This window comes from Euprymna scolopes, chromosome 13 (assembly GCF_053919585.1).
Source record: "Euprymna scolopes isolate OS-2025 chromosome 13, ASM5391958v1, whole genome shotgun sequence".
Classification (NCBI taxonomy): domain Eukaryota; kingdom Metazoa; phylum Mollusca; class Cephalopoda; order Sepiida; family Sepiolidae; genus Euprymna; species Euprymna scolopes.
In genome coordinates, this window is record NC_136494.1 from 40,746,678 (window position 1) to 40,774,601 (window position 27,924).

At 33.2% G+C, this 27,924-nt stretch overlaps 1 protein-coding gene across 3 annotated transcripts in view; it reads left to right on the forward strand.

The window, feature by feature from the left end:
• LOC145291983 (cation-independent mannose-6-phosphate receptor-like) overlaps nt 1–27,924 on the forward strand; it is a 268,904-nt gene that overhangs the window by 119,771 nt on the left and 121,209 nt on the right. For all 3 annotated transcript variants that reach the window (XM_080137940.1, XM_080137937.1, XM_080137939.1), the window contains exons 16-22: nt 7,531–7,740; nt 9,108–9,279; nt 11,152–11,439; nt 11,980–12,170; nt 13,212–13,292; nt 25,318–25,528; nt 27,201–27,572. In XM_080137940.1, the coding sequence (XP_079994066.1) occupies nt 7,531–7,740; nt 9,108–9,279; nt 11,152–11,439; nt 11,980–12,170; nt 13,212–13,292; nt 25,318–25,528; nt 27,201–27,572 (1,525 nt within the window). The remainder of the gene's footprint in view (nt 1–7,530; nt 7,741–9,107; nt 9,280–11,151; nt 11,440–11,979; nt 12,171–13,211; nt 13,293–25,317; nt 25,529–27,200; nt 27,573–27,924) is intronic.

Sequence of the window (27,924 nt, forward strand, 5' to 3'; positions counted from 1 at the left end):
CTAGGAATGAAAACTTTCCACAACATAAATATTAAGATTTATCCATTCAAGAATCTGAATACATCCAAAGGTGTAGTAAAATCGAAAGACCTCTCAATGTGCACTACTGAAGAGATAACAAAAGAACTTAAAAATCAAGGAGTAATAAACGTTAAAAGAATTACAATAAAAAAGGAATCAGACTATATATACGAACACTTACATTATGCAGTTCGATAAACCCACTGTCCCAAAAGAAATCAAAATTGGGTTCAACGTTGAAAAAATTGAACCCTTTATACCAAACCCACTTCGGTGCTTTAAATGCCAGAAGTTTGGGCACCATGAGATGCATGTAGTGGACGAGCAGTGTGCAGCAGATGTGGCCAGAGAGATTCGGACCACACTGTTAATGACTGCAATCTCGATTGCAAATGTGCAAATTGTGGAGAAAACCATCCTGCTTATGCTAGAGCATGCAGAATCTGGAAGAAAAAAGGATTTAGTGTCAAAACATACCAAAAACATTTCCTTCCTCGAAGCCAGGAAAATAGATGGATGCATGAAGGAAAAGACGTACTCTCAAGTCACAAAGTTGTATATCATCTAACATCACTAACCAAGACTCCAAATATGAAATACTTGGGACCAAACGACTAGCTCAAATTTATAAATGAAATCAAACCAATCATATCAAATTAATCATCCCGTTAAATCAACAACTAACATTACCAATAAAACAAATTCTCGACCAAAATCAGAACATCAAAAGTCAATCAAAAGAAAGACCACAAAAATCACCAGTACGTCATACAGATGCTGAAAAAGACAAAACTAAGGAAAAACAAAATCACTCAAAAGAAAGACCACACAGATCACCAATACGTCTTCCCCATGGGGGGAAAAAAAAACTTGAAAAACAAACAAAATACATCTACCAAAAAACAAAAATATAAAATTACCACAAACAAAAGCCACTACTACTACTACAAATAGATTTACGGAATTAGAAGACATGGAAACTGAAGTTACTCCTCAAACCAATAAAAAAATCATGAATTACAAGATAATCCAATGGAATTGCTGTGGATTGAAGGCAAATTACAATTAAATTTTATTGGTGCAAACCAAATTTAATTCTTTGGTTATTTGTTTCTAAGAAACCTTCCTTAAGAATGAGGACAATTTGAATATAAAACACTATCAACAATATAACTACATTCATAATACAGGACTTAGAGCCTCTGGTGCTGTATCAGTATTCATTAAAAATAACATACCCCAGAGCCAAATTGAATTAAAAACAAATTTGCAAGCAGTTGCCATAAGAGCAACTTTACACAAACCGATAAGCATTTGTTCTTTATACATACCTCCACATGAACAAATAGATGAAAATGAATTGGAAAACTTAATAGGGCAAATACCCAAACCTTTTGTTTTCCTAGGGGACTTTAATAGTCACAACATCTTATGGGGATGCAAGGAAACGTATAGAAAGGGAAAGAAAATTGAAAATCTAATAAATCTATGCTTGCTCAACCAAAAAGAAACCACTCACATCAATCCAACAAATGGATCACTTAGTTCGTTTGATTTAACTATGTGACCCTTCCACTTATCTGGATTTTTCTTGGAGCGTATTTGACGATGCCTGTGGTTAGTGATCACTACCCAATCCTTAAAAGCCATGAAAAAATATTTGAACATCCATCAACATGGAAGCTTAACAAAGCCAACTGGGAAAAATTCAAGACTCTCTGCTCAGAACAACTGACAGAAAACATTGATACAATCGAAACATTTACACAAGCATTAATATTAAGAGTGCATTCCCAAAAACACTACTTCAGGAAAAAAGAATAGACCATGGTTTAACAAAGAATGTAAAGAATCAATAAATCTACGAAAAGTAGCATTAAGAAAATTTAATAAAGAACCAACAACAAGCAACTTAATTGAATACAAATTACGTAGAGCAAAATCACGCAGAATAATAAAGCCAAAAAAGAATGCTGGAAAGAATATGTCAGCAAAATCAATGTTTCCACTAAACCAAAGACAGTTTGGGAAATGGTTAAAAAAAAAAAAAAATTTCTGGAAAACATAACCCGATACCAATTATACATCTTTTTACTGAAAATACCAAAATAACAGAAACGAAAGCTATAGTTAACAAATTAGCCAAAACATTTTCAGAGAACTCTTCAAAAAAACTATAACAAAGAATTTCAAACCATCAAGGAAAATATTAAAAAGTACAAACTAAACTTCAATTCGAAAAACTTTGAAGAATATAATAAACCTTTTTCAATAAGAGAATTGGAAAGTTCCATAAACAAATCACACAACACAGCCGTAGGACCAGATGAGGTCCACTATAATTTTTTGAAAATACTTCCAAAAACTTCATTGGAACTTTTACTAAAAATCTACAATGACATCTGGAATCTTGGAAACATACGATTATTCCAATACCAAAACCAGGAAAGGATTCTTCAGATCCTGAAAATTATCGACCAATTTCACTAACAAGTATGTGCAAAATATTAGAGCGAATGGTAAATCATCGCCAAATTTGGTATTTAGAAACAAACTAATGAATGCGCAGTGTGGCTATCGTAAAAATTGTGGATGTCTTGACCATTTTGTCAACTTAAAATGCTATGTCAGAAGCCTTCATTAGAAGGGAACATGCCACAACTGTCTTTTTCGATCTAAAAAAAAAGCTTACGATACTACCTGGAAATTCGGTATTATGAAAGATCTATTCGACTTTGGACTTGAGGGTAGACTTCCCGAATTTATTCAAAATTTTTTAACGAACAGAACCTTCAGAGTATGCATAGGGTCTACTCTAAGCAATATAAATAAACAGGAAGGTGTGCCACAGGGTAGGATATTATCAACAACCCTATTTAATATAAAAATCTTTAACATAGTAAAGGAACTTACTCCTGACATAAATAGAACATTGTACGTGGATGATTGCTCTATAAGCTATCGTTCCAAACACATCCATTTTATTGAAAGAAAATTGCAACACAGCATAAACAAAATGAATAAATGGGCAAAAGAAAATGGTTTTAAATTTTCAAAAAATAAAACCAAATGCATTCATTTTTGCAATCAACACAAATTACACAATGATCCCAAATTACAACTCGATGGAGAAGATATCCCCTTTGTTGATGAATACAAGTTTTTAGGAATGATTTTTGATAAAAAACTATTTTATTCCCCACATAAACTGTTAAAAAAAAAAATGTAATAAAGCCCTGCAACTTCTGCGTGTTGTGGCCCATACGAATTGGGGAGCTGACAGGCAGACCTTGTTAAACCTGTACAGATCCCTAATTCGATCAAAAATTAACTATGGCAGCTGTATATACCAAGCAGCAAGAAAATCCTATATGAAAATTTTAAATCCCATTTACCATACAGGACTGAGACTTGCACTGGAAGCTTTCAGAACATCCCCAGTAGAAAGTTTGTATGCTGAAGCAAATGAGCCTCCACCTAACCTCAGATATAACAAATTAGCTCTGTTATATTATACAAAATTGAAGGCAGATCCTGACAATCCTGCACACGACTTCACGTTTTATCTCAAGTACAAACATTTATTTCAATAAAAAGAAAAAGCCATTAAAACATTTAGCCTACGAATGGAACCTATTATTGAAGAAGCAGAGATCCCGATAACAAAAATTTACAAGACATTTACTCCAAAAATACCTCCTTGGAACATTATAGTACCAAAAGTTGACTTAAGTCTTAGCAAGCACTGTAAGGGAAAAACTCACCCTCTTTTTTATCAAGAAGAATTTGAACAAATCAAATACAATTATCCTAAACATGCATACATCTTTACGGACGGCTCAAAACAGGTAGATTCAACAGGCAGCACAGCTGTATATAATAAAAAAAATTTTTTAAACGCATCTCTTGAAAGAAACCTCAATCTTAAATGCAGAGGTTTGTGCAATAGATTTAACATTTGATTTCATCTCCAGGGATAACACAAAATGTAATTTTCTCCGACACGCTATCAACTATAACAGCAATAAAAACACAAGTCTAACAACCCGTTGTTAGTAAAACTACAGCCTAGAATAAGCGAATTTTTAAAAACAAATTGTGCTCTGCTGGATACCTAGCCACATCGGTATCAGAGAAAATGAATTGGTAGACACAGCAGCAAAGGCTTCTCTAAAATGAAAATCAAGATGAAAACTTAAAAGTTCTCTATACGGATTTAAAAAAAATATAAATAAATGCATTAAAAAATAATGGCAAATTTATTGGAATGGTTACACTAACAAACTATATGCCATTAAATCAACAATTGGTAACTGGGAACAATATTCCAGGAAAAATAGAAAGGAAGAGGTTCTATGTACTAGATTGCGTATAGGTCACACATACCTAACCAATCGTATTTATAGAAGACCAGCCAATGTGTATTGCATGTCAGGTTCCGCTGACAACAAAAATTCTTACTGAATGCATTGATTTTTCTGCTTATACGAAAATATTACAAAGACAGCAATAGAAAAGAACTTTTCGAAAACATAAAAGTCGAACACATAATCGATTACCGTAAAGAAATTGGTATATATACAAAAATATAGATTTTCATATGCATGTGAATAAGCAAGACAATTAATACAAATCCATAAATGTAAATTTATTTTAAATATTTTTACACAAATATAACACTTTTATACAAATTTACACAAACGTAACTACACCTAAGTAGCAAATATTTATTACAAATTTACACACATAACGCAAATTGATATTTTTTTTTATCTACTGCAAATTTACTCGCATTTTAATTCATTTTATGCATTTACTTTAATTTTTGTATTAAAATGTTTACAAATTTAATCAAATCTTAGTGCAAACTATACTTCAACTATATATTTATTCAAATTTGGTTTATAAATAAAATATTTAAACACTAAACCACGATTTGGCATAAAATAACCCAACAAGGGCGGACATGCCGTTAAACAAAAAAACAAAAAAAATCTGTGGTACCTGATGTCTTCATCTGTGGAAAATGCTGTAAAAAGTCGTAAAAAATTGTCTATCTTGGAAGTACTTTATCAAATGATGGCACTCTTGATGTGGAAATAAGACACTCAGCAAAGCGTCACACACATTTGGAAGGTTAAAAGTAGTCTGGTCTGATGGTAATCTAACTTTGACAACTAAAATGTCAATATAGCAGTATCATATGGTGACCATTCGTGAATACCAATGGCTTTGTGTAGATCATCAAAGTTATCCCATATGTAGTCAATCCTGGAAATGGCTGAAGTCTATTACGATCTCAAAATTACATTAATTCATATATATTGTTGTTCTGTGAAGGTGAATTGGGCCAGTTTCTATTGAGGGTGATCCATATGTTTCTGAATTTTCAATTACGTCTTTTTAAAAAAAATATTCTCTGTAGTGGGGGAAAGAAAATGAAACACAGTAATGTGGAAGGTTATAATGAAGCAAGGGTTATCTAATCACTGTCAATGTATTTATGTATTAATGTGAAAATCCTGCTGAAACCTGTTAAAAAAAATGACAGAATTTTTCTTAAAATTATTGTGCCTATAGTGTTGATAGAAACACAGTAATGTTTAAATTTATGGTGATGCTAAGGTTGCCTAATCAATAACCAGGACAATGTATTTACGTATTAATTCGAAAATCCTAATGATCCATTTTCTAAATATTTTTTTGTTAATTATGGTGGCCTTGGTGGGAAGTGAGATTATTTCATGTTGTAAAATATCTGTCGATTGTTAAATTATTTCATATATGTACTTAAATTACTCATCCGATTATAGGTAAAATTATTTTAAATGTGTTGTACATTACCCCACCTAGCGAAGGTAAAATTATTTCATATACATGTTGAAAATTACCTATCCTAAAGAAAGTACAATTATTTCATGTGTAATACCCGTCCTAGAAAAATTGTTTTTTCCGGGCGTTTTTTCTCTTTGGACTATTGCACTGCCCGGAAAAAACAATTTTCATTATTCCAGCTGTTTTGTAAACCTTCCAATTGGATTTTTGAAAACTTTCCAATTGGATTATATGCATTGTCACACTCGACTTATTTTGGAATACTTTCTATCTAAAGAACTATTTTCGATCAACTCTAGAGGAGTTTCATTCAAGCTGAAATATTGTGCGCGGTTTGTTTTTATATTAGTTTTTTACATACCCAATATTTTTCATTTTTTTTATTTGGCAATTTATAGCTACAATAAATTGCGGTTTCACTTAATGCTTTAACTAGCAAATTCTAGCATTGCTACAAATATAATTTGCTGATTTTTTTTTGTCCTAATAAGAATAGCATTCTTTGAAACTCTGCGAAATAAGGACTTTGTAATTTTTTTTTTTTCTTTTTTTTTTTTTTTTTTTTTTTTTTTTTTTTTTTAGTGTTCAGTCGAACAATAAATCTTGATTATAAAGTTCAACTTAGTTTTAATTTTCTTTCTTATAATAAGCTCTACTCTCTATTACGTATTGAGTTTTTTAATTCGGTTGGGATTACATTTTCTATATATACTGTTATTTATATTAGTTTGAAGTTTATAATTGTGTATATCAGGTAAACACTACATCCCTTTTTCATATTTCCTCACCCAGCATATATATATATATATATATATGCTGGGTGAGGAAACGGTTGTCAAGAGTAAGATTAAAATTTGGGAATGCCTACACTTATATTTATTTCATACATATGTGCATTTCCCCTAAAGTTATAACAAACGCTAATATATAAAGTTAATATAATTTGCCCGAGGCATTATACAGAATTTTTTTCCCTTTTCAGAAAAAAAATTTAACCATATACAACTATCAATTTGGCATAAAGCACTCATTCTAAGTCAATGTTTTTCATTTTTGTGTTGAATATTAATCCCTATTTCTAACTGTGCATTGAATGGATACCATAATACTTAGTTTGCTGAACCTTATAGCAAAACTCCATACAAAATTTCAGTAAGATCAACCCATTAGTTTAAAAAAAAAAAACTAAATTTGGATGGTCAGACAGACAAAAAAAAAATGATTTAAAGATGGCAATTACAATGAGGGGATATATTAGATATTAGCATGATTGAAAGCAAGACAAATGCAAAAAATGAAAATAAGTTTTTCTGTTTTTTCCGTATTTATATTTTGATTAAAAATCTTGCCTTCAGTGACATTAGATGGTGGGTTCTGTATAACATGTTTTAAGGGGAATATATATATATATATATGCGAGTTAGATTGATTTCTTGTTCCATCATAATGGAAATCTTTGTTTTAATATCAAATTGAGACATTAAAAGGCATTTTACTTTTTGAATAGTAAGCTCAATAGTCATAAAGTACAGAGCAAAATTTTATTGATACAGGATGAGAATCTCAACACATACCAGATATTAAATGGTGAAATAAATTTATCTGGTACGTGTTGAGATTATTCTGTACCGCCATCTTTCTACAAATGAGAAAGTTTGTTTGGATTTGTTTCAGTCAAATGGTCCACGATTTATGAATATTGAGAAGAATTGTGAATATGTCTTTTTATGGGAAACAGAAATCGCCTGTCCTGAAACCAACACAGAATCTGCCCATGAAGATTGCACCATCAAAGATCCAAATTCTGACTATGTTTTCAATCTGCAACCGTTGATTAAGAAGACTGGCAAATATGAAATTAATGTGAAGAAAAGAAAGTTTTGGGTTTGTATTTCACATTTCTATTATTCACTTTACCTTTAAAAAAAATATTAATCCCTAAAACCAATTAAAGATGCTTTATTAAAAATGAAACAAAATTTCAATAGATTTGGATTTACTTTAAAGAAAAAGATAAGCAAAATTAAAAATAATTTTTCTTTGTTTGAAATTGCAACAAACTTAATCCAAAAATGGATGAAAATATTTATGTAAGTTGATTCTTTGATACTAGAGGCACTCGAGAAAATCTGTCCCTTTGGTTAAAGAACACAAATGAATCAATGTTAAAGTTTTTAAACTAGAATAGTAATTAAAATTACTTCCTATTTTGTCCAGAGAGTTAAAAATTTCAATCATGACAAAACATGTTGGCCAGTATTATCTACTAGCAACACCTCATGGAAATTCCATGATGCTAATTCCGTAAATCTGTATAGTTCCGTAAATCTGTTAATAATATTGACTCTAGCAGGTATTAATTCATATGGAATATTAAGAAACGATTATTTTTATTCATTTATTTTTTTGCCATAAAAATAATTATTTTGGATTCTTTAAATGAAACAAATATGTAGTAGCATTACTACAAACGGCAACAGCACCTATGGCTGCAATAAGCTGCCATTAAGAATATTTGAATTTCCACTTAACATCTTAGCTAACCTCTGTCTGGTTTGCCCAATCAGAGGTAATCTCTCAACTACTAGATTTTCAGCAGCCAACAAATTTTCCTAATTTCTTTACTTGTTAATGAAGATGACCAATAAAGTTGGTTCAAATAAGATAGTCTTTCTATTCTACAAATTTAAATTTGTAGCAATTTAGTTTTTAAGCAATAAATATTTAAAAAGATGTCATTTTTTTTAAATGTATTTATTTTAAATTGTATCATTTTAATCGAAAGAATATAATTTGATTTTGCAACAATTCCTTCTTTGTACCTTAGCTAATTTTTGTTTGCCTCATTTTTAATGACTTGAACGTCATAAGCTAGTACAAACATGAAGTGACTTAGCATATTATTATATAGAATGATAAATTAAAATGGCTAACACGTGTCCATTATTGTTGTAAAACTTAAAAAAAATGTACAAATAATTTTAAAACTTTTAAACCTAGCTTGAATTAAAATTGACACATTAAATATTAATTTGCACTTTGAAATGGAAGGCGAGCATTAATTTCCTCATAGGTATCTGACCTATATCAAAGGATCAATAAAGTATACAATGATTTTACAAAATTATTTAAAGATGTGGCTGAAATCATTGAGTCTTAAGTGTTTCAACATGATACACCCTGCTCTAGGTGACTTGGTTTGCTCAGATCTTAGTGTATATCACATTCTGACATTTTAAAATCTTTTTCAGCTTAATATCTGTGCTCCCTTGACAGATAGTAAATGTCTCACAAACCGTACAGATTCTGCTGTGTGTGAAGTCCAGCCTTCCCGAAGTGTAGGTCTAGCTTCTGCAAGCTCCAAACTGCAACTAACTGATGGGCATTTGCGCTTGATTTATACAGGAAAACAATTTATCTCTGGTAAGCGATTGCATTTTATCAACAACTTTCCCCATCACATTGCTTTTATATTGCAGTACTAGATGAAGTATCGGTCTATGCCATATAAAAAACGTTATTTATACTTATGGTCAGCAACCTGGTGGTTCATGAAAAATTTCTGATGGTCTGCAAAAACATTAACAAATATAAAAACACTAAAAATGTGTAAGACTTGAATAAACTTAAAATTTTAACTTTTTATTTTTTAACTATGTTTTCTGTATGTTATGCTTATATTATTGAATTTTTTACATTTTCTAGAATAAAAACAAAGTAAAAATTACTCTAACCCAAAACCCTTTAACTTGTCACGATAAACTATTGAACACCCAATATTATCTCAACTACTCTTATATTTTTACTTATAATTTTAAAGACAACAGAATTGGATGTGAAGAATTTTAAATAAAATTATCAAAAAATGCCTTCCAACAGAAGTGTTCATCTTCGTTGCCCAAACCCATGAATTAGAACTGGTGTTTAATATTATAAAAAGCAAATCGAACAGATTTTCTCTAAACCAAAAAAGTAATGTTCTGCTGAATCTCACATTGGAAACATAACTGACTTTATATCTAGATTTGCATCTAGGAGAAATACTAAAATGCTTATATAATTTTGACTCGCAAATTAGACAAATATTAATGAAGTGACCACAACTATGTAACAAAATACTCCTGACAATGTTCGGATTAATGTAAGGCTTTTTTTTTTTTTTTTTTTTTTTGCTTTACTGGCATCCCAGAGATAGCATTAAGGTTGATAAAAAGCATGCCTGCTTTTTTTTTTTTTTTTTTTTTCATAAATGTCATACTATGCTGATCTACGCTATTGCATCACTACATGCACTCTTTCTGACGTTATGACTAGTGATAATGGTGGTAACGACAGTTGTTATAATCAAGCCAGGTCTGACAACACCTTACTTTCTGTACTCTTGTTAACTGTACCCATGTTTTATTTTTCTTTGTTTTTAACTTGTTAAAAGCATTTGCAAAAGAAAATATACAACACTCCTAAATAGATAACCAGACATATCATGGTGCGATTTCATTGATTGCTATAAAGTGATCTTGCATCCACCTAACATATCCATGTATTGCTTGTTATTTATAGGGTTCCATTCTGTAATTTAAAGTATGTAAAATAACTGATCTAATGGATACTGGTAAAGACTGAGATTGACTTTGGCAAATTCAAAACTTGTGGGATCTATTATGTCCAGTTACAAAAGTAAAAGTGACTCTTTTCACCAAACCCCATCCTAGTTATGAATAAAATAACTTGTTTGCAATAAGCTTTGTTTAAAAAATTAAATCTAAAAAATATTGATATGCTGTAAACCAAAGTAAAATGTATAACTCGAGTTTCCTCTTTGAATTTATTTTTATACTAAACTAACAAAACTGTGGTGGTGGGAGGGGGGGTAGTAATTTTTTTATTGATTTCCCACTGTTGTCACAAGGGAAGTAAATCTTGCTTTAAAAACAAGTTAATCGAAGAAACTTACAGAAAAACAAACTTGAGTAAAGTTTTACAAAATAATTTTAAAGATATAAAAAACAAATATAGAAAGAATTATAGCATAACTTAAAAAATAAACTAATCGGCTGTTTCTCTCTTAATCTGTAAATACGTGTGGTTGTGAATTGCTATTTTAGTCACAAAAATATTAAGAACAAAGGATTTTTTATCAAAGTAAAAGAATTATTTTATTTCATCAGTTACTACGATTAAGCCTCTTTTTGCTCCTAAAAAAATTTGCATACATAATTATTGAATTGAACCGAACACATGTATATTCACTATTATATAGATGAACATTTTTATTTTTTTCCTTGAACTGTTCAGGTGAACTGTTCCAAACTATCATCATTTTTGTCTGTGATCCTGAACATGATCTTGGCAGTATCAGCTTCATTAATTCCAGCCAACAGATGTATACATTCCAGTTTAACACAGCCCTAGCATGTGTCCCTCGTCCTGTTGACTGTATCCTCCATGACCAGAAAGGTGGACAATATGATCTGACTCGGTTGGCTTTACCCAATAGTAATTGGGAAACAACTGTAGATGGCACAAAATATATCATCAATATTTGTCGTCCGGTGAACAAGAAAAACAACATTACGTGTGCAGGTAAGCCTTTCAATAAACTTATATTTTTGTTTTTCAAAATTAAAGGAATCTAAAATGAAAACTAACATGCAATAAACTTCTATTGAAAACTTATATGCAACCAACACTCTCAAAAAATTATCCTTTGACAGTGTTTGCAGTTTTATTCATACAAGATGTTAGTCGAGTAAAATGAAAATCATTGTAAATTGGAAGGTTTTAAGAAAAAAACAAAATGAACAAACATAAAAAAATATATATATATTATATAAATTGCCAGACGAGTTTGGTAGTTTTCAAAAGTCAAATCATTGAACTTTGACCCCCTTGACCAAATTTCTGCCCGAAAACCGATTAAAAAGATTTTTCTCAAATCTCAATATCCATTATGTCAAACCTTGGGTCTGTATACTGAAAATTGACAGTTTTGTAGGGAAATGTAGACACAATTTCACTTTTATAGATATACTGCTTTGCCAAAAAATTGTAAAATACTAAAATGTCTCCCCGCTTTTAAGAAAATTTTTTTTTTTCTTTCATTATGATTGTTTTTTTACCCAGGACTTGTTGGTGGTTGTCAGATAACAAAAGACAAACGAGCTTTCAATATTGGTTATGTCCAGAGCAAACCAATTGCTCTATCAGACGGTACAGTTAGCATTAGATATCGGGGTGGAGATATCTGTCATAAAGGAACTGATAAAGAAAGTCATCGCAGTACAAGAATTGACTTCTTTTGTTCTTCTATTGAGGTAAAAAATTTTTTTTTTTTTTTTTTTTTTTTTTTTTTTTTTGTCCAGTATTTTTATTTTGATATGAAGTCAGTTTTAAAATATTTTTTTATTTGAAATTTACATAAAAATGTTTTTGCATCCAATTTGGAGACAACATAAAATATAAGTGTGTCGGTTCACTGTGCAGGCTGTGATTGTTTACTAATTGCCTGTGTTAGAATTTGATGCTTGAATTTAACATAAGTGTCAATTACATGGCCGGTCATTTCTCCAAACAAAACCAGAACTAAAGTCTAAAACAAATAACATGGTTTCGTTTTTAAGTTACAATGATACTTGGTTTCTTTGCCAAACTACAAGCTTGCAGTTAGGGGAAGCATCTCTTTCAATCAAAGTCTCTTAAAGCTCATTGTCTCTAACCAAGCAGACCAAATTAAACGCCCTTGCCTTTTTTTACTGGAATATATATATATTGAACATCATGAAACTACTCAAGAATAATCAGCTGTTGATGTATGCACATAAAACCTGATGCCTACCATCTGGAAACAACTAAGTTTTGTATTACACTTTCTACAGAAAGATTCCAGAGTTTGACAAGATACACCTGGAGAAGGTTGGAGGTTATATCAACCAAAATAGAAAAATAAAGCTCAAAATGAGAACAGTATGAAGAATCCAAATGATCTGAAAAGTTTTGTAACGTTTCGTGTGGCTCACAATCACAGCATGGAACCTCCTCACCTTAAATAGGCGATCACTTTTCAAAGTGAAATCAAATTCTGGGTGGTCAAACTATTTTCACTCACCTGAATCATGCATTTATAAACATGCAACAATTCATACATTTCATAGTAACATGCATGTAATTGCTATAAAGCAAGCAACAATGCAATTTCAACAGTGTCAAGCTCGTCTCAATAATTTGAACAGTGTAGATTGAGTAGAATATGAAGTTTGACTGTTTTGTTGACTTTATTAGCTGTCTTCCTCTTTTTATAAATCCTATTTTTTGGTGTACAACTCGCTTTTAAAGAAATTTTCTCACTTTCTTTCTAGGAAGGAATTCAATTTCAAAGTGAAACTGCTTATTGTGAATATGTTTTCAGCTGGAAAACTCCTGCAGCTTGTGTTGTTCGGGTAAAATAGTTTTGATTTATATTAATTTTTGTAACTTTTCTTCCTGTATGTTCACTATATTTCGGATTTTCCCAGTCTCTCATGACACAAGTTTCTCTATCTTGCATGCACCCCCCCCAAAGTTCTACCCATTTTTGTTCCATTGTTTTCACTTCTCATAACCAAAGAAATGTAAATTTGACTTGAAACCTCTTTTGAATCATTACAACTGTCATAATCCTTGTTCTAACCTAATGCTTGCACTGCATACTTGTAGTCATAAGATTTTTGAACGGTTAGTGGTCTTTTTTAGTGATAACTTTTGGGAAATCAAATAAATTGTTCAAATTCAATATAGTGTTTTTCATTGCCTACTGTTTCACTCTAATATATCCTAAAATTAGAAATGTTTTAAATCAGCTTAAGTTAATATCCATATTAGGGAGATTATGAATATAATTTTGAAAACCATAGCTTTCTTTATATTACTTCGCTCTCTGCTCCTTTCTGCTTTGGCCAGACTAGTTCTAAAGTGTGAAAAAACAAACTTGCAGTTAACTACTGTAATTTGAGAAGTGAAGATGAGCAAAGAAATCTAGTCTTGGATGTAAATTAATAAAACGATGATCCTATTATCATTGTAGCATTTGAAGTGGTCTTCCACTGCCATGCCATTTGGTTGACTCGACCTGCTAGTCACATTTCTGTGGTGATGTGGCAATTGGGTTTTAAAAATCTGAGGTTTTTCTTCATAGCTAGCATACATGTACTTGTGAAAACACCCAGGCTTCTCCATCATCAGGAGATGCAGCAGTTATCTAAACCCACTGATATCTCCTTGGAAAGAAAGCCCCACCCCCTGTTCATTCATAACATAAGACTGGCAGCCTCCTGTCTCTGTGACATCATTACCTAGACATGTAGCTTTACTCAAATTCTAAGTGGAAAATTTCACCTTACCGGATTTTTAATCCATGTTGAAATTTACTTTGTACACATCCATCATTTATTGTTACATCATTTGAGAAATGAAATTAAGCAAGGAAATTAACCTTGGATGTAATGAGTTGTTTCTCATGAGTAAAAATTAACCTACAAAAAAAATTAATGAGTTTTCTTAAAGTTACTTTTTTTTTTCTTCTCAAAGTTACTTTTTTTTTTCTTCTCAAAGTTACTTTTTTTTTTCTTCTCAAAGTTACTTTTTTTTTCTTCTCAAAGTTACATTTTTTTTTTCTTCTCAAAGTTACTTTTTTTTTCTTCTCAAAGTTACTTTTTTTTTTCTTCTCAAAGTTACATTTTTTTTTTCTTCTCAAAGTTACATTTTTTTTTTCTTCTCAAAGTTACTTTTTTTTTTCTTCTCAAAGTTACTTTTTTTTTCTTCTCAAAGTTACTTTTTTTTTCTTCTCAAAGTTACATTTTTTTTTTCTTCTCAAAGTTACATTTTTTTTTTCTTCTCAAAGTTACTTTTTTTTTTCTTCTCAAAGTTACTTTTTTTTTCTTCTCAAAGTTACTTTTTTTTTCTTCTCAAAGTTACATTTTTTTTTTCTTCTCAAAGTTACATTTTTTTTTTCTTCTCAAAGTTACATTTTTTTTTTCTTCTCAAAGTTACATTTTTTTTTTCTTCTCAAAGTTACTTTTTTTTTCTTCTCAAAGTTACTTTTTTTTTCTCGAAGTTTCGTCTCGAAGTTTCGTCTCGAAGTTTCGTCTCGAAGTTTCGTCTCGAAGTTTCGTCTCGAAGTTTCGTCTCGAAGTTTCGTCTCGAAGTGTTTTTGTTCGTTCTTCGCGAAAATTTTGAAAATGGGCAAACAATATAAGCTAAGTTAATTTAACAAATCCTAATATTACCAAAATGGCAACTGCTTTTTTTTTTTTTTCTAAATTTTGACTAATGTATTTTAACTATATGCGCATATATTGTCTTTAACTCTTTGCTTCCATGCGAGTCGTTTCTTATTACTTTATTTTTTATTTATTTATTCACTTTGTTTATTTATTTCTCTTTTTGCTTTTACCAACTGTGTATACCTTCTCTTTAAATGTATTTATTTAATGCATTTTAATTACATATGCGTAAAAATGGTCTCTAACACTTAGTCCCACGCGAGCCGTTTTTAAGGTCAGAAGAACTCTACTCGAAAACGAATAGCCTATGCAAGAATATAGAAGAGCTAGGACCACCTTTCTTTCTACTATAGAAGACAGAAGAACTTTATTTAAGTAATATACTTAATATATGCAATCACCGTACGCTTGCTTGTATGTAAGTGTCCTCCATGATACCCATACCATACCAAACCACTGCACGTGGCTCATAATTTGACTGGCACTATATTTTTAACTGCAATATACATAATCCCAGCTGTGATACTCGGGCTAATTTTCTGAATAGATGCAACACTCTGCGCCTGACCTTAATGACTACAATTCCAAATCCCAACGAATTAGCTGTCCCTATAACTGGGAGGGAAAAACCTAATAGCTAGCTACGAAATCCTATACATTTTACCTCCAAGACGATTGCGTTTGTCTTACCTGCATGCATAAAAAAAAAAAAAAAAAAAAAAAATTTCCTCCCTTCTTCAGACTAAACCTTACCTGTAACTCAAAAATCCTAATGGAAATCCATCTGTAAATAAATAACCCCTCTTCTCTTGAACGCTAACAATCTACTCCTTCCAACCTATCCGCCACTAAACTCCCACATTGCTCCGCATCTGTAGTTGAATCGCTAACTTCCAGCCCCTAATCCCTCACATGCAAACTGTTTTAATAACCATCACTAAACATCTATACATTTCTACCTCTAAGGCATGCATTACTGCTCATTCCTATCCAGTAAGGGACTTAACAGCCTATGCACACAAAGGCAGGTACTTAACAGCCAAAGTACCCAGAAACAAAGCGATATGCACTACACAACTGTCTCGAGTTTTGCAACGATTAATTACGTTATTGAAACGACACTCCTTGTTATGCAAAACGCCCCATGACTCTTACTAAAAAATACCTACAACTCCAACTCTATTCGCACCTACTGAAAACCTGCCCATATATATCTATTCACCTAATTACGCATGACTCAATACTTGCTGTCTTATCCATGCTATATTGCACTTACATCTTAACCCTCTTATCATCTAAAATAGCTCGGGCACAACTCGTAGCTCAATTCTTAATACCTACTCATACTGTAACACTATACTAGACCTAAGCTAACATTAATAAAATAAAAAAAAAAAGGGTACGACTAAAATCACATTATCTCCTCCCTAACAAGCCCTCTTACAAACATAGACGCTTACACTGCATGAACTTCACCCACCCCCTTTATCCATTAACAAGTAAATAGCATGTCCCTAAATCACTTTGAGGAGTGTAACTAATCCGTAGATATAATCCCCCACAAACTAACCCAGTAACACTAACAACGCGGGGTCGCAGAAATACCTGGATTAGAACCTAGGCGCGGAGAAAACCCTCTCAGGGCTGACGGACCCAGTAGGTCTTCCCAGATCATCCGTCTAGGAGAAGGAAAACTCTGAAACTAAACCAAAGGGGAGAGAGGCCTCTTCAGTTTTGGATGACAACCTTCCTAGAGCTGGTGACTCAAACAAATTCACCGGTTCGCAAACCTAAATTGCTTAAGGAGTAGATAGGCTCTGTCTATCGCCCGGCTTCCATACTCCTTCTTTGCCTATTAGTCAAGCGCAGAGACACTATCTCAGTGATTCGACAGAAACACCCAGCGGTAGATCTTGTTTCCTGGCTAGGGCAATGAACGCCGTTCCTCCCCATTCCCAGCATGCCCCACCCCTAAAACTGAACATTTGGGAGTGCTTGAGTATAAGATATGCCTGAGCGGTTAGATTGGGTTGACCTTCTTCTAAAGGGTTGAGGGTACCGGATTGACAGTTCCTGGCTGCTGTTCCCGACTGGTAGTACAGGAGCCCTAACTCTTTGGTAGCGCTTAGAGCGGCTGCTCCATCAACAGTTGAATAATATCGGGTTGTTTGCAGTGCCATGACGCGCATGGAAAGGGACCCTGCACTCATCCCCGGTGGGCTTTCCTGAGGCCACAATCCTAATGGGAGAAAGGTCAGCTGATGGTCTACTTGTGATGCATGTCTGAAGCTCCGCATAACCTCTTGTTTAGCTCCCCCTTACCGAAACTCTTAAAAAAAAATATGACGACAGTACAATCTAAAAATAAGCTTAAACCAGGATTAGGGACAAACAAATTCAACTTGCCTCCTCCCTTGAGGCTCTCATTCACAAATATCCGTGGGCTTAGAACTAACTTAGCTGATGTTGAAGCATTTCTCTTAACAAATACCCCGGATATCTTAGCACTAAGTGAGACTAACCTACACTCCTCCATTCCCTCTAACCACTTTAACATGCCTGGATATCTCCCACTCTGCCGTAAGGACTCTGACAGACATATGCACGGACTTGGAGTTTACATTCGTAATACCCTTCCCTTGACTAGAGAAACAAACCTAGAAACAGATGATCAAGCCTTTATGTGCTTTAGACTAAACGTGCAACACAGTATTAGCTACTATTATTTTCTCTACCGCTCTCCCTCGACTCAGGACTGCTCCATAATAAACAAAGTATCTGACAGCATAGACACGGCACTGTCCCTCGACACTAGCGCACAAATACATGTGTTTGGTGACTTTAATGTCCACCACAAAAACTGGCTTGGATTCTCTACTCACACAGATGCAGCGGGCAGCACAACCCATAGCTTCGCTATATCTCACTCCCTATCACAAATTGTTACGTTTCCAACCCGTTTCCCTGACCAGGAAGAACAACACGCATCACTTCTAGATCTGTTTTTGACCACAGTTCCCGATGACTGCATAGCGAAGGCCCACAGCCCACTCGGGAACGCTGATCATGCAGTGATAATGGTTGAAATCGCCCTAAACTCTAGACCCAAAATTGAAGAGCCAGTGCTCAAAACAACGAGATATTATAATAAGGCTGACTGGGAAGCCATCAGGGAACTAATTAGAGATGCTCCATGGAAAAATATTTTCTCTCTCCCTGCTGAACAGTGTGCAAACGAGACCACTGACTGGTTCAAAACTGCAATCGAAGCGCATGTTCCCATGCGGAAATTTTATAGTAAGCCCCACTCTCCCCAATGGTTTACGTCGACTTGTGCAACTGCCATTACTCAAAAGCAGCATGCATACCGTAGGTTTAACCGACATAAGTCCAGTTCAAACAGACTGAAGTATATAGAAGCTAGAAATAACGTTAAGAAAGAAATAGCGACAGCTAAGAGAGAATTTACGGAAACCACTAAAAAGCGCATCAAAGCACAAAAACTAGGAACTCGAGACTTCTAGAAAATCTACAACAGTGTAGTAAATAATGGGCAATCAACAATTCCCCCACTAACCAACAATCACGAGGTTGTCTCCTCAGCAACCGACAAGGCTAACATGCTTGCCAGTCGGTTTGCCTCAAACTCCACACTGGACCCTTCCAACCACCCCCTACCTGACTTTCCTATGCGGACAGACGCCACACTAGACGATCTGAAAACCACCCCTGCTCAGGTGCATGCTATCATAAAAAACCTTGACACCTCAAAAGCATGTGGACCCGATCTTATCCCAGCTGTGCTATTAAAAAAGTGCTCAGCCGAAGTAGCTCCAGTTCTCTCCAAACTCTACAACAAATGTCTTAATGAAGCTTGCTTTCCGGGCTGTTGGAAAACTGCTTCTGTTGTACCAGTATTCAAGAATTCTGGCGAAAGGACAGACCCATCAAATTATCGCCCCATTAGCCTCCTCCCACTTTTTGCCAAAATATTTGAGACCATAATTAACCATGCTCTAGTCCATCATCTTACAGATGCTAAACTACTGACTGACAAACAATATGGATTTAGACAAGCCCGTTCCACAGCAGACATCCTCACCGTGATCTCTGAACGTATATACCAATCACTGGACAAAGCGGGGGAAGGCAGAGCGGTAGCTCTAGATATATCTAAGGCTTTTGACAGGGTATGGCATGAGGGTCTCCTCAGTAAAATCAGATCATACGGTATCACTGGTAGAATACTTAACATAATTAAATCCTTCTTAGATAAGAGAAAAATCCAGGTAGTCCTCGACGGTCGCACATCTAAACAATATGATATAAATGCGGGAGTGCCCCAGGGTTCTATCCTTGGACCTCTATTGTTCCTGATATTTATAAATGACCTCCCCGACAACATTGCCTCTGAGATGGGTATATATGCTGATGACACTACACTCTATGGCAGACACGACAGGAAGACGAATGAACACATTTCTAAAGAAATGGCAGAAACACTAGAGGAAGACCTCCAATCTGTAGTGAAATGGGGACAAAAGTGGTTGGTCGCGTTCAATGCTGCCAAGACTAAACTAGTTTCATTCAATAATTACAAGAAACCCTCTCTACCACCAATAGCAATGGCCAACGACTCTTTATCTGAGAGTCCATCTTTCAAACTCCTTGGCCTAACGTTCACAGGAAACATGAGTTGGAACAATTACATTGAAGGCATTGCCAAGGCCGCTGCAAGAAAGGTAGGCTCTCTCTACCGTGCTAGAAAACTACTAACACCCGAAAGTATCCTGTACCTCTATAAGGCCACCATTCGCCCATGTATGGAGTATTGCTGCCACATCTGGGCTGGTGCATCTGCTACTAGTCTCTCGCTCCTTGACAAGGTTCAAAAGAGTCGCAAATCTGATAGGCCCTGAACTGGCATCTAAGCTTCAGCCTCTGTCCCATCGACGAAATGTTGCATCCCTCTGCCTGTTCTACAAGTATTTTAGTGGTGAATGCTCTGACGAACTGCAATCACTTGTGCCCCCACGACGCGAGCACCCTCGACAAACCCGACAGGCTACTAGATCCCACCCCCACACTGTAGAGGTCCCTAGATGTAAAAGATCTTTTTACTCCAATAGTTTCTTCCCCAGAACCGCAAGACTCTGGAATTCCATTCGAGGTCCCTGCTTCCCCAACAGTACTGACGTGCAGAAGTTCAAGTGTAACGTGAACCGACACCTTGCTGCCCAAATCCCTACATAGTACCCCAGTAGTTGTTGCCCCTGATAGTAGCCCCCTACACCAAAGTGGCAATTTGCCTTGTTTGGGGTGAAAATGTAATTAAAAAAAAAAAAAAAAAAACTTTTTCTTGCACACATTTTTCCATTTTTACAAATCAAAATTGAAACGAAATGACTTATTCTACACACATTTTATCTATTTTTTGAACGCTGAAACAAAATTTAAACTGTAGGCTTTCACATATCAAAGGGAAGATGTTGCAATATTTTTGGCATTATGAGAGTATAACTACAAAGATGGGGGGAGGGAGTCTATTAATAATCATGAGTGATACACATCAATAAGCCAATCAGATGCCAGAACAGTTCTATAAAAATTACTTAATCTCTTTTAATCTTTTCAGTCATAACTTTGTCTTGCCATGAAGACCAGTACGTTCTGCTGATCATGACTGGATTGAATCTTTACCTGGAAAAACATCTGACTGGATTTATGCTGTCATTTTTAACATTATATATATATATATATATATATATATATAAAGTATTACAGTTAAGTTTACCAAAATAATCCAAGATGGCAAAACTAAAGTATATTATAAATATTGAAGAGTTAATATTTATAAAGTAATCTCAACCAGATGTCAAAGCTCGATAAAACCAAATAGGAAATAGAGCTTATAATAAGAATGGAGAAAGAAAAATATTTGGTTTAATCCTCCATTTAGCGTAAATATCAAAGCCAATATACCTAAGGAATTCAACATTGTACAAAACTCTTCCAAATACCCACAGATATAATTGTATTTTCAATAAAAACTCAATAAGGATTTCTTATTCAACTATGCCTAATTTAGCACTAAGAATCTGAACCTCTAATAACAAAAATATTAAATCAGCCCAAAAAATCCCTTTCCCAATTAAACCTAAAACTAACTGCAATTGTAATAACAAACATCTTTGCCCACTCAATGATTGCATCCATAGATGTTATATATTCATGCACAATTACAGAGCTCCCACGCAATCTTCCCATAGCAGATACTAATATTTTGTCAAGTTATCCCTCTTCCCACCTTCCATCTGATATAGTTACTAATCCAATAAACCATTCAAGCAGCCCCTCTATTTACAATCATCTAGCAATAATAATAATGTGAATATTTCTCCTAACAGCCATCCTAATACTAACACTTATCCCCTCCAAAACAGTCCTCCTACAGTCATTGTCCCACCCTTTGTTCATCACAATGAACAAAATTCAAAATATTTCCCCAGTACAAATCAGCAAATTAATATTTCAGACCTCAAGCTGTTAATATAGTACATACATATATTGGCGCTACTTCAACATTAAGAAAAGAAAATCAAACCACACTTCTTTTAACAATCAAAATTCTAATAACCAAGCAACTTCTAACTACTTTAATTAAAAAACTTAATTCTAACAATACCCCCTTCTCAATTAAATGGATTATCCTAAAAAAGGTTAAGTCTTATACTCCAGGCTCTAAGTCATGTCGCCTCTGCACAACTGAAGCTATAACTATAATTACTTCCCCTCAAAGTAGTAATATAATAAACTCTAAAAACGAACTGATCTCCTATTGCAAACACAAGTCCAAATTTAAATATGGTTATGTATGTCCACGCAAAATATTGGATACATTACATTTTTCTTCATAACTTTAATTAGGGTTCAGGATTTTACCTTAAATTTGATCAGTATATTCCTATTACTATTCTAAATTATATTTGGGGTAGTAATTACAAAATCAAAGTTTAAAAAGTTTAGATTTAAGGAAAAATATGAATTAACACAAAAGTATGGGATACACTTTTAAAAAATTCTTTTACTGAAAATTTAAATGACTTTTGCTTAGTGTGTTGCAGTAATGCAAGTGAGTTATCACTGACCAATCAGAGAGCTTTATTTTAAAATATAAAATTCTTCCAGTTTGGGCTCACTCCTTCAAAGTCAACCAGTTCATTTATAAAAATGCCTAAAACTAAAGAATTGTCAATAGACATTCGTCAAAAAATTATTTATAAGCACGAAGGAAAAGGGTATCGAATAATATCAAGGGAACTTAATCTACCACTTAGTACAGTTGGAAACGTTATTAGAAAGTTTAAAAACCCTGGTGAAACTGTTGCAAATCTTCCAAGATGTGGCCGGCCAAGGAAATTAAATGAAAAAAAATCAAGGTCGGTAAACAGAAAGGTACAAAAAACCTTTTCTTACTCGTAAAATTCAAACCGACCTCAGAAGCTGGGATTAATGTGAGCAAGGATACAAGAGTTTTAAATCGTGCAGGTTTTGTATCAAGGTCCCCAAGAAAAGTTCCATTATTGAAGCTTAAACATATCTGATCACGTTTGAATTGTGTTAAAACATATGGGGAACAACCTCAAGAATTTTGGAACAAGGTAACGAAACAAAAATCTGTTTCTTTGGAAGAAACACAGCAACACCTGTATGGCATAAAAATGGCACCGCCTATAACAAAAAGAATACCATTCCTACGGTAAAGTTTGGTGGTTTGATTATAGTATGGGGGTGTTTTTCATCCAAAGGTACTGGTGAACTAAAAATCAATGGTAGAATGAATGGACGTATGTACAGGGAGATTTTGGAGGAAAAACCTCTAGAAATCTGATTTGTTGAGACATAATAACAATTTCGTGTTTCAGCAGGACAATGATCCCAAGCATACTGCCAAACTAACCAAAGAATGGCTTAGAAATAAAGGAATTGATGGTCTTATTTGGCCTAGTCAGTCTCCAGACCTCAACCCAATTGAAAATTTGTGGAAAATATTAAAGATCAATGTTCACAAGAGGAATCCACAAAATATTCAACTGGAACAGTTCTGCAAAGAATGACACAAAACGTGTACAACTATAGAAAGCGATTGGAAGCTGTTGAACGCAATAAAGGCTATGCAACCAAATATTAAATCCATATATCCAATACTTTTGCGTTAGTTGATTTATATTTTTCCTTTAATATAAACTTTCTAAACTTTAATTTTGTAATTACTACCCCAAATATTAGTTAGAATAGGAATATACTGACCAAATTTTAAGTAAAATAGGCACCGCCAAAACTGGGGGGGCAGGTCAGTACTTTTTGACGGACCGTCTTTTTAAAAATCTACCAAAAATCAGGTAATTATCCGATCAATACGAAATTTTCAGCGATTATTAGGAGAAGAATGAACTTTATAACAGTGTACTTATTTTTCATAAACGATATTTATATATATATATATATATATATATATTTTTTTTTTTGCTTACAAACCCCCCCCTTGTTTTGAAGTGGGAACAAATATGCTTAAAATAATCATCTGAAACTGAACAAAACATATTGTGTTGTTGTAAGGGACAGAATTATAGATTCAAAAAAAAAAAAAAAAAAAATTGTTTGCATACCTTATTTTGACGTCTGAATATCAGAACTTCGATTGTGTTTAATTATCCCGCTTTTGAGTTTTGAAGTGTGAAATTCGGTGAATATGTTAAGTAAAATAATTTAAGTTAAGCAAAACAAAAAAAATTTTTTTTTAATATTTATACGAAAAAAGCTATTTTAAAATTTTTGATAAATAAATTAACAATTTTTTTTTAGCGAGCCGAATAATGCATGACCATTATTAAACAGGGCATGCTTTGAATAATCGATACCAAAAAAAAAAATTCGATAAATATTGTGCCCTTTGTGTTAAAAATAGCATCATTTTTTTCGATCCCGTTTGAAAACGTTTGCCGCCTTTTGACTACGGTGGACCAAACGCGCTGAAATAATTTTTTTTATTCTGCTTTAAATTGCCCCCCCCCCATTTTGGGGAGCCTGGCCCACATACACATTAAAAACCAAACGCATACAAATGGTCACCCATCTGGTACTGGCCAGCCTCAGCTTAATAATACATTGAAATTTTCGTCACTGAAAAATAAGTTTTTTTTTGGCCTGTTTGGTCTTCCATAGTTTGCTTTTTATCAAACGAAAACGTAAACAGTCGATCTGAACTCTACGTCAACGCGAAATATCTGGTTACCTATATGAATAAGTGGAATTATTTGAAATTCAGGTACTTATATTATAATATTTTTGCATATTCTCTTAGAAAATCATCCTAAATCTTAGACAATAAATAAATTAATTATTTCAAAAACCCTTTTTTTTTTTAAATATTTAAGTACGCTTTTTGTGCAAGACAAAACATGTCAATTGTTAACTTTTTGGGAAAATTTAACATTTAAAATTGAATTAAAAATAGTAGAAAAAGTTTTACATTATTCTGTTTTCTATATGATAAAATTCAGGGTTTTATCTTTCTGGAAAAAAAAAAAGTTACTCAGAAATAATGGATTTTAATAAATGTAATTTCGTTTTAAAAAACAACAACTTGATTTTGCGGCCATTTTTGGCGGTGCCTAAAGTAAAATCTTGAACCCTAATTAAAGTTATGAAGAAAAATGTAATGTATCCAATAGTTTTGCGTGGCACACACACACACATATATATATATATATATATATATATATAACACACACACACACTCTTTGTATTATGAGAATGGCTCTACACTGAAGACTTTGCCCAGAACTGTTGATATGAATGCAAAAGTCTAATTGTCCTAATGGATAAATTTGATCCTCATGAGATTATGCAGAGTTCAAGTCTTATATATTGTGATCTTTTATCTGTTGATACTGTTATGAATGGTGCATAAATGACCACAAACCCATCCTCAAGTCAAATAGCAACTTGTGTGTAGTTAATCATCTACAACTGACTTATTGAAATAAATAACCCCAAAAGAGTTAATCTGCTGTAAAACAAAACTATGCATAGACATTAAAACACAATTCTTTTAACATCTGATTTGTTTTTAAGTGTAGTGTTCCTCTTTTTGTATCCATGTGTGTATTCAACTAAAATAAGAATATATTTTATTTTCCAGCGTGTTGAAGGTGATGACTGCAAAGTTGTTGATCCCCTGTATAATAATCTGTTTGATTTATCTCCCTTGCGCAATAACGTCTCTGATTATAAAGTGGAAACTAAAAGCTACACCTTCTACATCAATGTATGTGGACCTCTTGTCAGTTCCTCATATTGTGAAAAGGGAACAGCCGCTTGTCAAGTTAACCCAACACTAAAAATGAAAATTGGTATGATTTTTTTACTTTTCTGTTTTTTTTCATTTCAATTTTAAAAATTCTTTTGTAATTCATTTTATCGATTCTTTTTGTAGATATTATTTTTTTCATTTTACTTTTATTTGGGAAATAATTAAAATTTGAACTTTTAGAATTTCCAGTTATTTAAAGCAAATAAGTTTTTATTTATATGGCTTATTACTTTTGTGAATTTAAATATAAATGCCTTATTTCTAATATCTTAAATGCTAAAGGTTTTATTTTTAACATCTATTACTGCTGCAGATTTGGTATGTCTGCCTGAAGCCGGACCTATACTACTTCTATTAAAGTACTACTGTACCGTTTTCTAATGCTTAAGGCAGTTAGCGGATGTGCTATATTTCAATTTGGGGGGGGGGTAATCTATTATACTATCTTTTTTGTGTTCATAGTATCATGCTTCCAGCAATTACCACCTTTTTGGGGGGAGGCGCTGATATATTAGCAAAAATCATCAAATGAGGATTAAGTGAACTTAAAATGTTTGTTTAGCCTTAAATAAGCTGAACCTTATCGATATATTTTTCTCTTTATCTTTTTATACAGTAAATTTATAAGTATTTGCTAAATAAAAAAAAAGTTTAAATAAGAATTATTTCCCTTGCCTTTGATGGATCCTAAATCAGGGTCCAGTGTTTGTCATGGCATTGATCTATTTTAGAGTAAGTAAATGTATTTTATCATAAACCAGTTTGCCAATCTATAATATACACACATTAAATCCAAAGTGATATAATTCATCCAGACTCTGATTTTCTTTAAATACGTCAACAAAAAATTTTTTTTTTTCCCCCCTGATTGATTTACTTATATCTAAGAATGTTAATAAAAATTTGGAAGAAACTGTAGAATAAAAAAATCATCGAAATTAACTTTTTTTTTTTTTTTTTTTTTTTTTTTTTAGTGGAATATTTAAGTGATTGCTTGTACTTTTACTGTAAACTTTTTGTAAAGTTTTAATAATTATTTCCCTTACTTTTGATCAGTCCTAAAGTTAGGGCCCAGTTTCAATGTCTTTTTTGCTCTAATCAGTCCGTATGTATAATGGTTTATAATTAGTATCAGTTCTGTCTGTATTGGTTGAGGTCATGAAAAATGGATGGACTGATAGTTTTCATTCCCTCATAAGGAGCATTTTTTGTGTGCATGTCTGTCCATCAGTCACAACTTTTGTAAACGTAAGAAACACATTATGGAATTTGTTTCATTTTAGCATCAAAATATTTTAACTTGCTTTAGAAATGGAAATTATTGCATTAAATATTAAATTCTCAATAAGGTGGATACCATAACTGGAAATTGAAACTGAGGTCTTTAGATCTTCATCCTGATGTTCTATGAACTGAGCTATTTAGATTTTCAGTTTAAGTAGATCTTAAAACATTATCTTAACAAAATAATTGTAGCTTTGATGTGATTTTACATCTTGTTTCAGAACATACCTATAAATGTGTTGCCATGTTTTTATTTGTATAAATACATAATTCTGAAAATGTCCCTTATATTTGAGTGGACTTACTATGCTAGCAAAAATCTGCACCCTGAAAGGAGCATATATTTGCTAATATTTTAAGATTGTTGCACTCCAATTGCGTTTAGTGTTTTTCTATAGACTAAAATTTTTTTTATTTTTACTTCTCAGGTAGCCCAAATAAAAAATTGATCTATGATGATGGTGCCATCATATTGAAATATGAAAATGGTGAAGCCAATTGTCACAAACGTTTTACACGCAAAACTATCATCACGTTCACATGTGATCATCTTGCAAGTAGCTTAGAAGGACCCCGTTACCTTAATGAAGCTGAGGACTGCACTTACCTTTTTGAATGGCCAACCAGATATGCATGTCCAAAAATGGTGAGCACTCATTGCAAAATCCAGACTAGCAAAGGGCAATTGTTTGATCTGAGTAATTTAGCCCTTTCGAACAGCAGTTATGTCTATGTAAGCCCGCGATTGGCTGGTCAGAAATTTATCCTTAATGTTTGTCACTCACTTGTTCATAAAAAAGGTAAGCCACATTTTTCTTTTGTGTGTGTGTGTGTGTGTGTGTGTGCGTGCGTGCGTGCTGGGAATTTTAGCCAATGCTACCTCCGATCTTCAAGTGCATCTTGTCTAACTTATGGTGCAATGGATAAAGTGCTCAGAAGTAGTTAATAAGTCATCTGGAGGTTGAAGGTTCAATCCTCAGTACAGATGATACTAGTAATATCAAGAATTACTTAAGACTTCTACCGATGATAGCTGACAGAAAAATTGCATTTCCAAGTTCAACAAGACACAACTGAAGATTAGAGGTTGGCCGGAACATTGTGAGAACAGTACTCCGAATAATCGAAAAGACGAATCTCATCGCAATAATT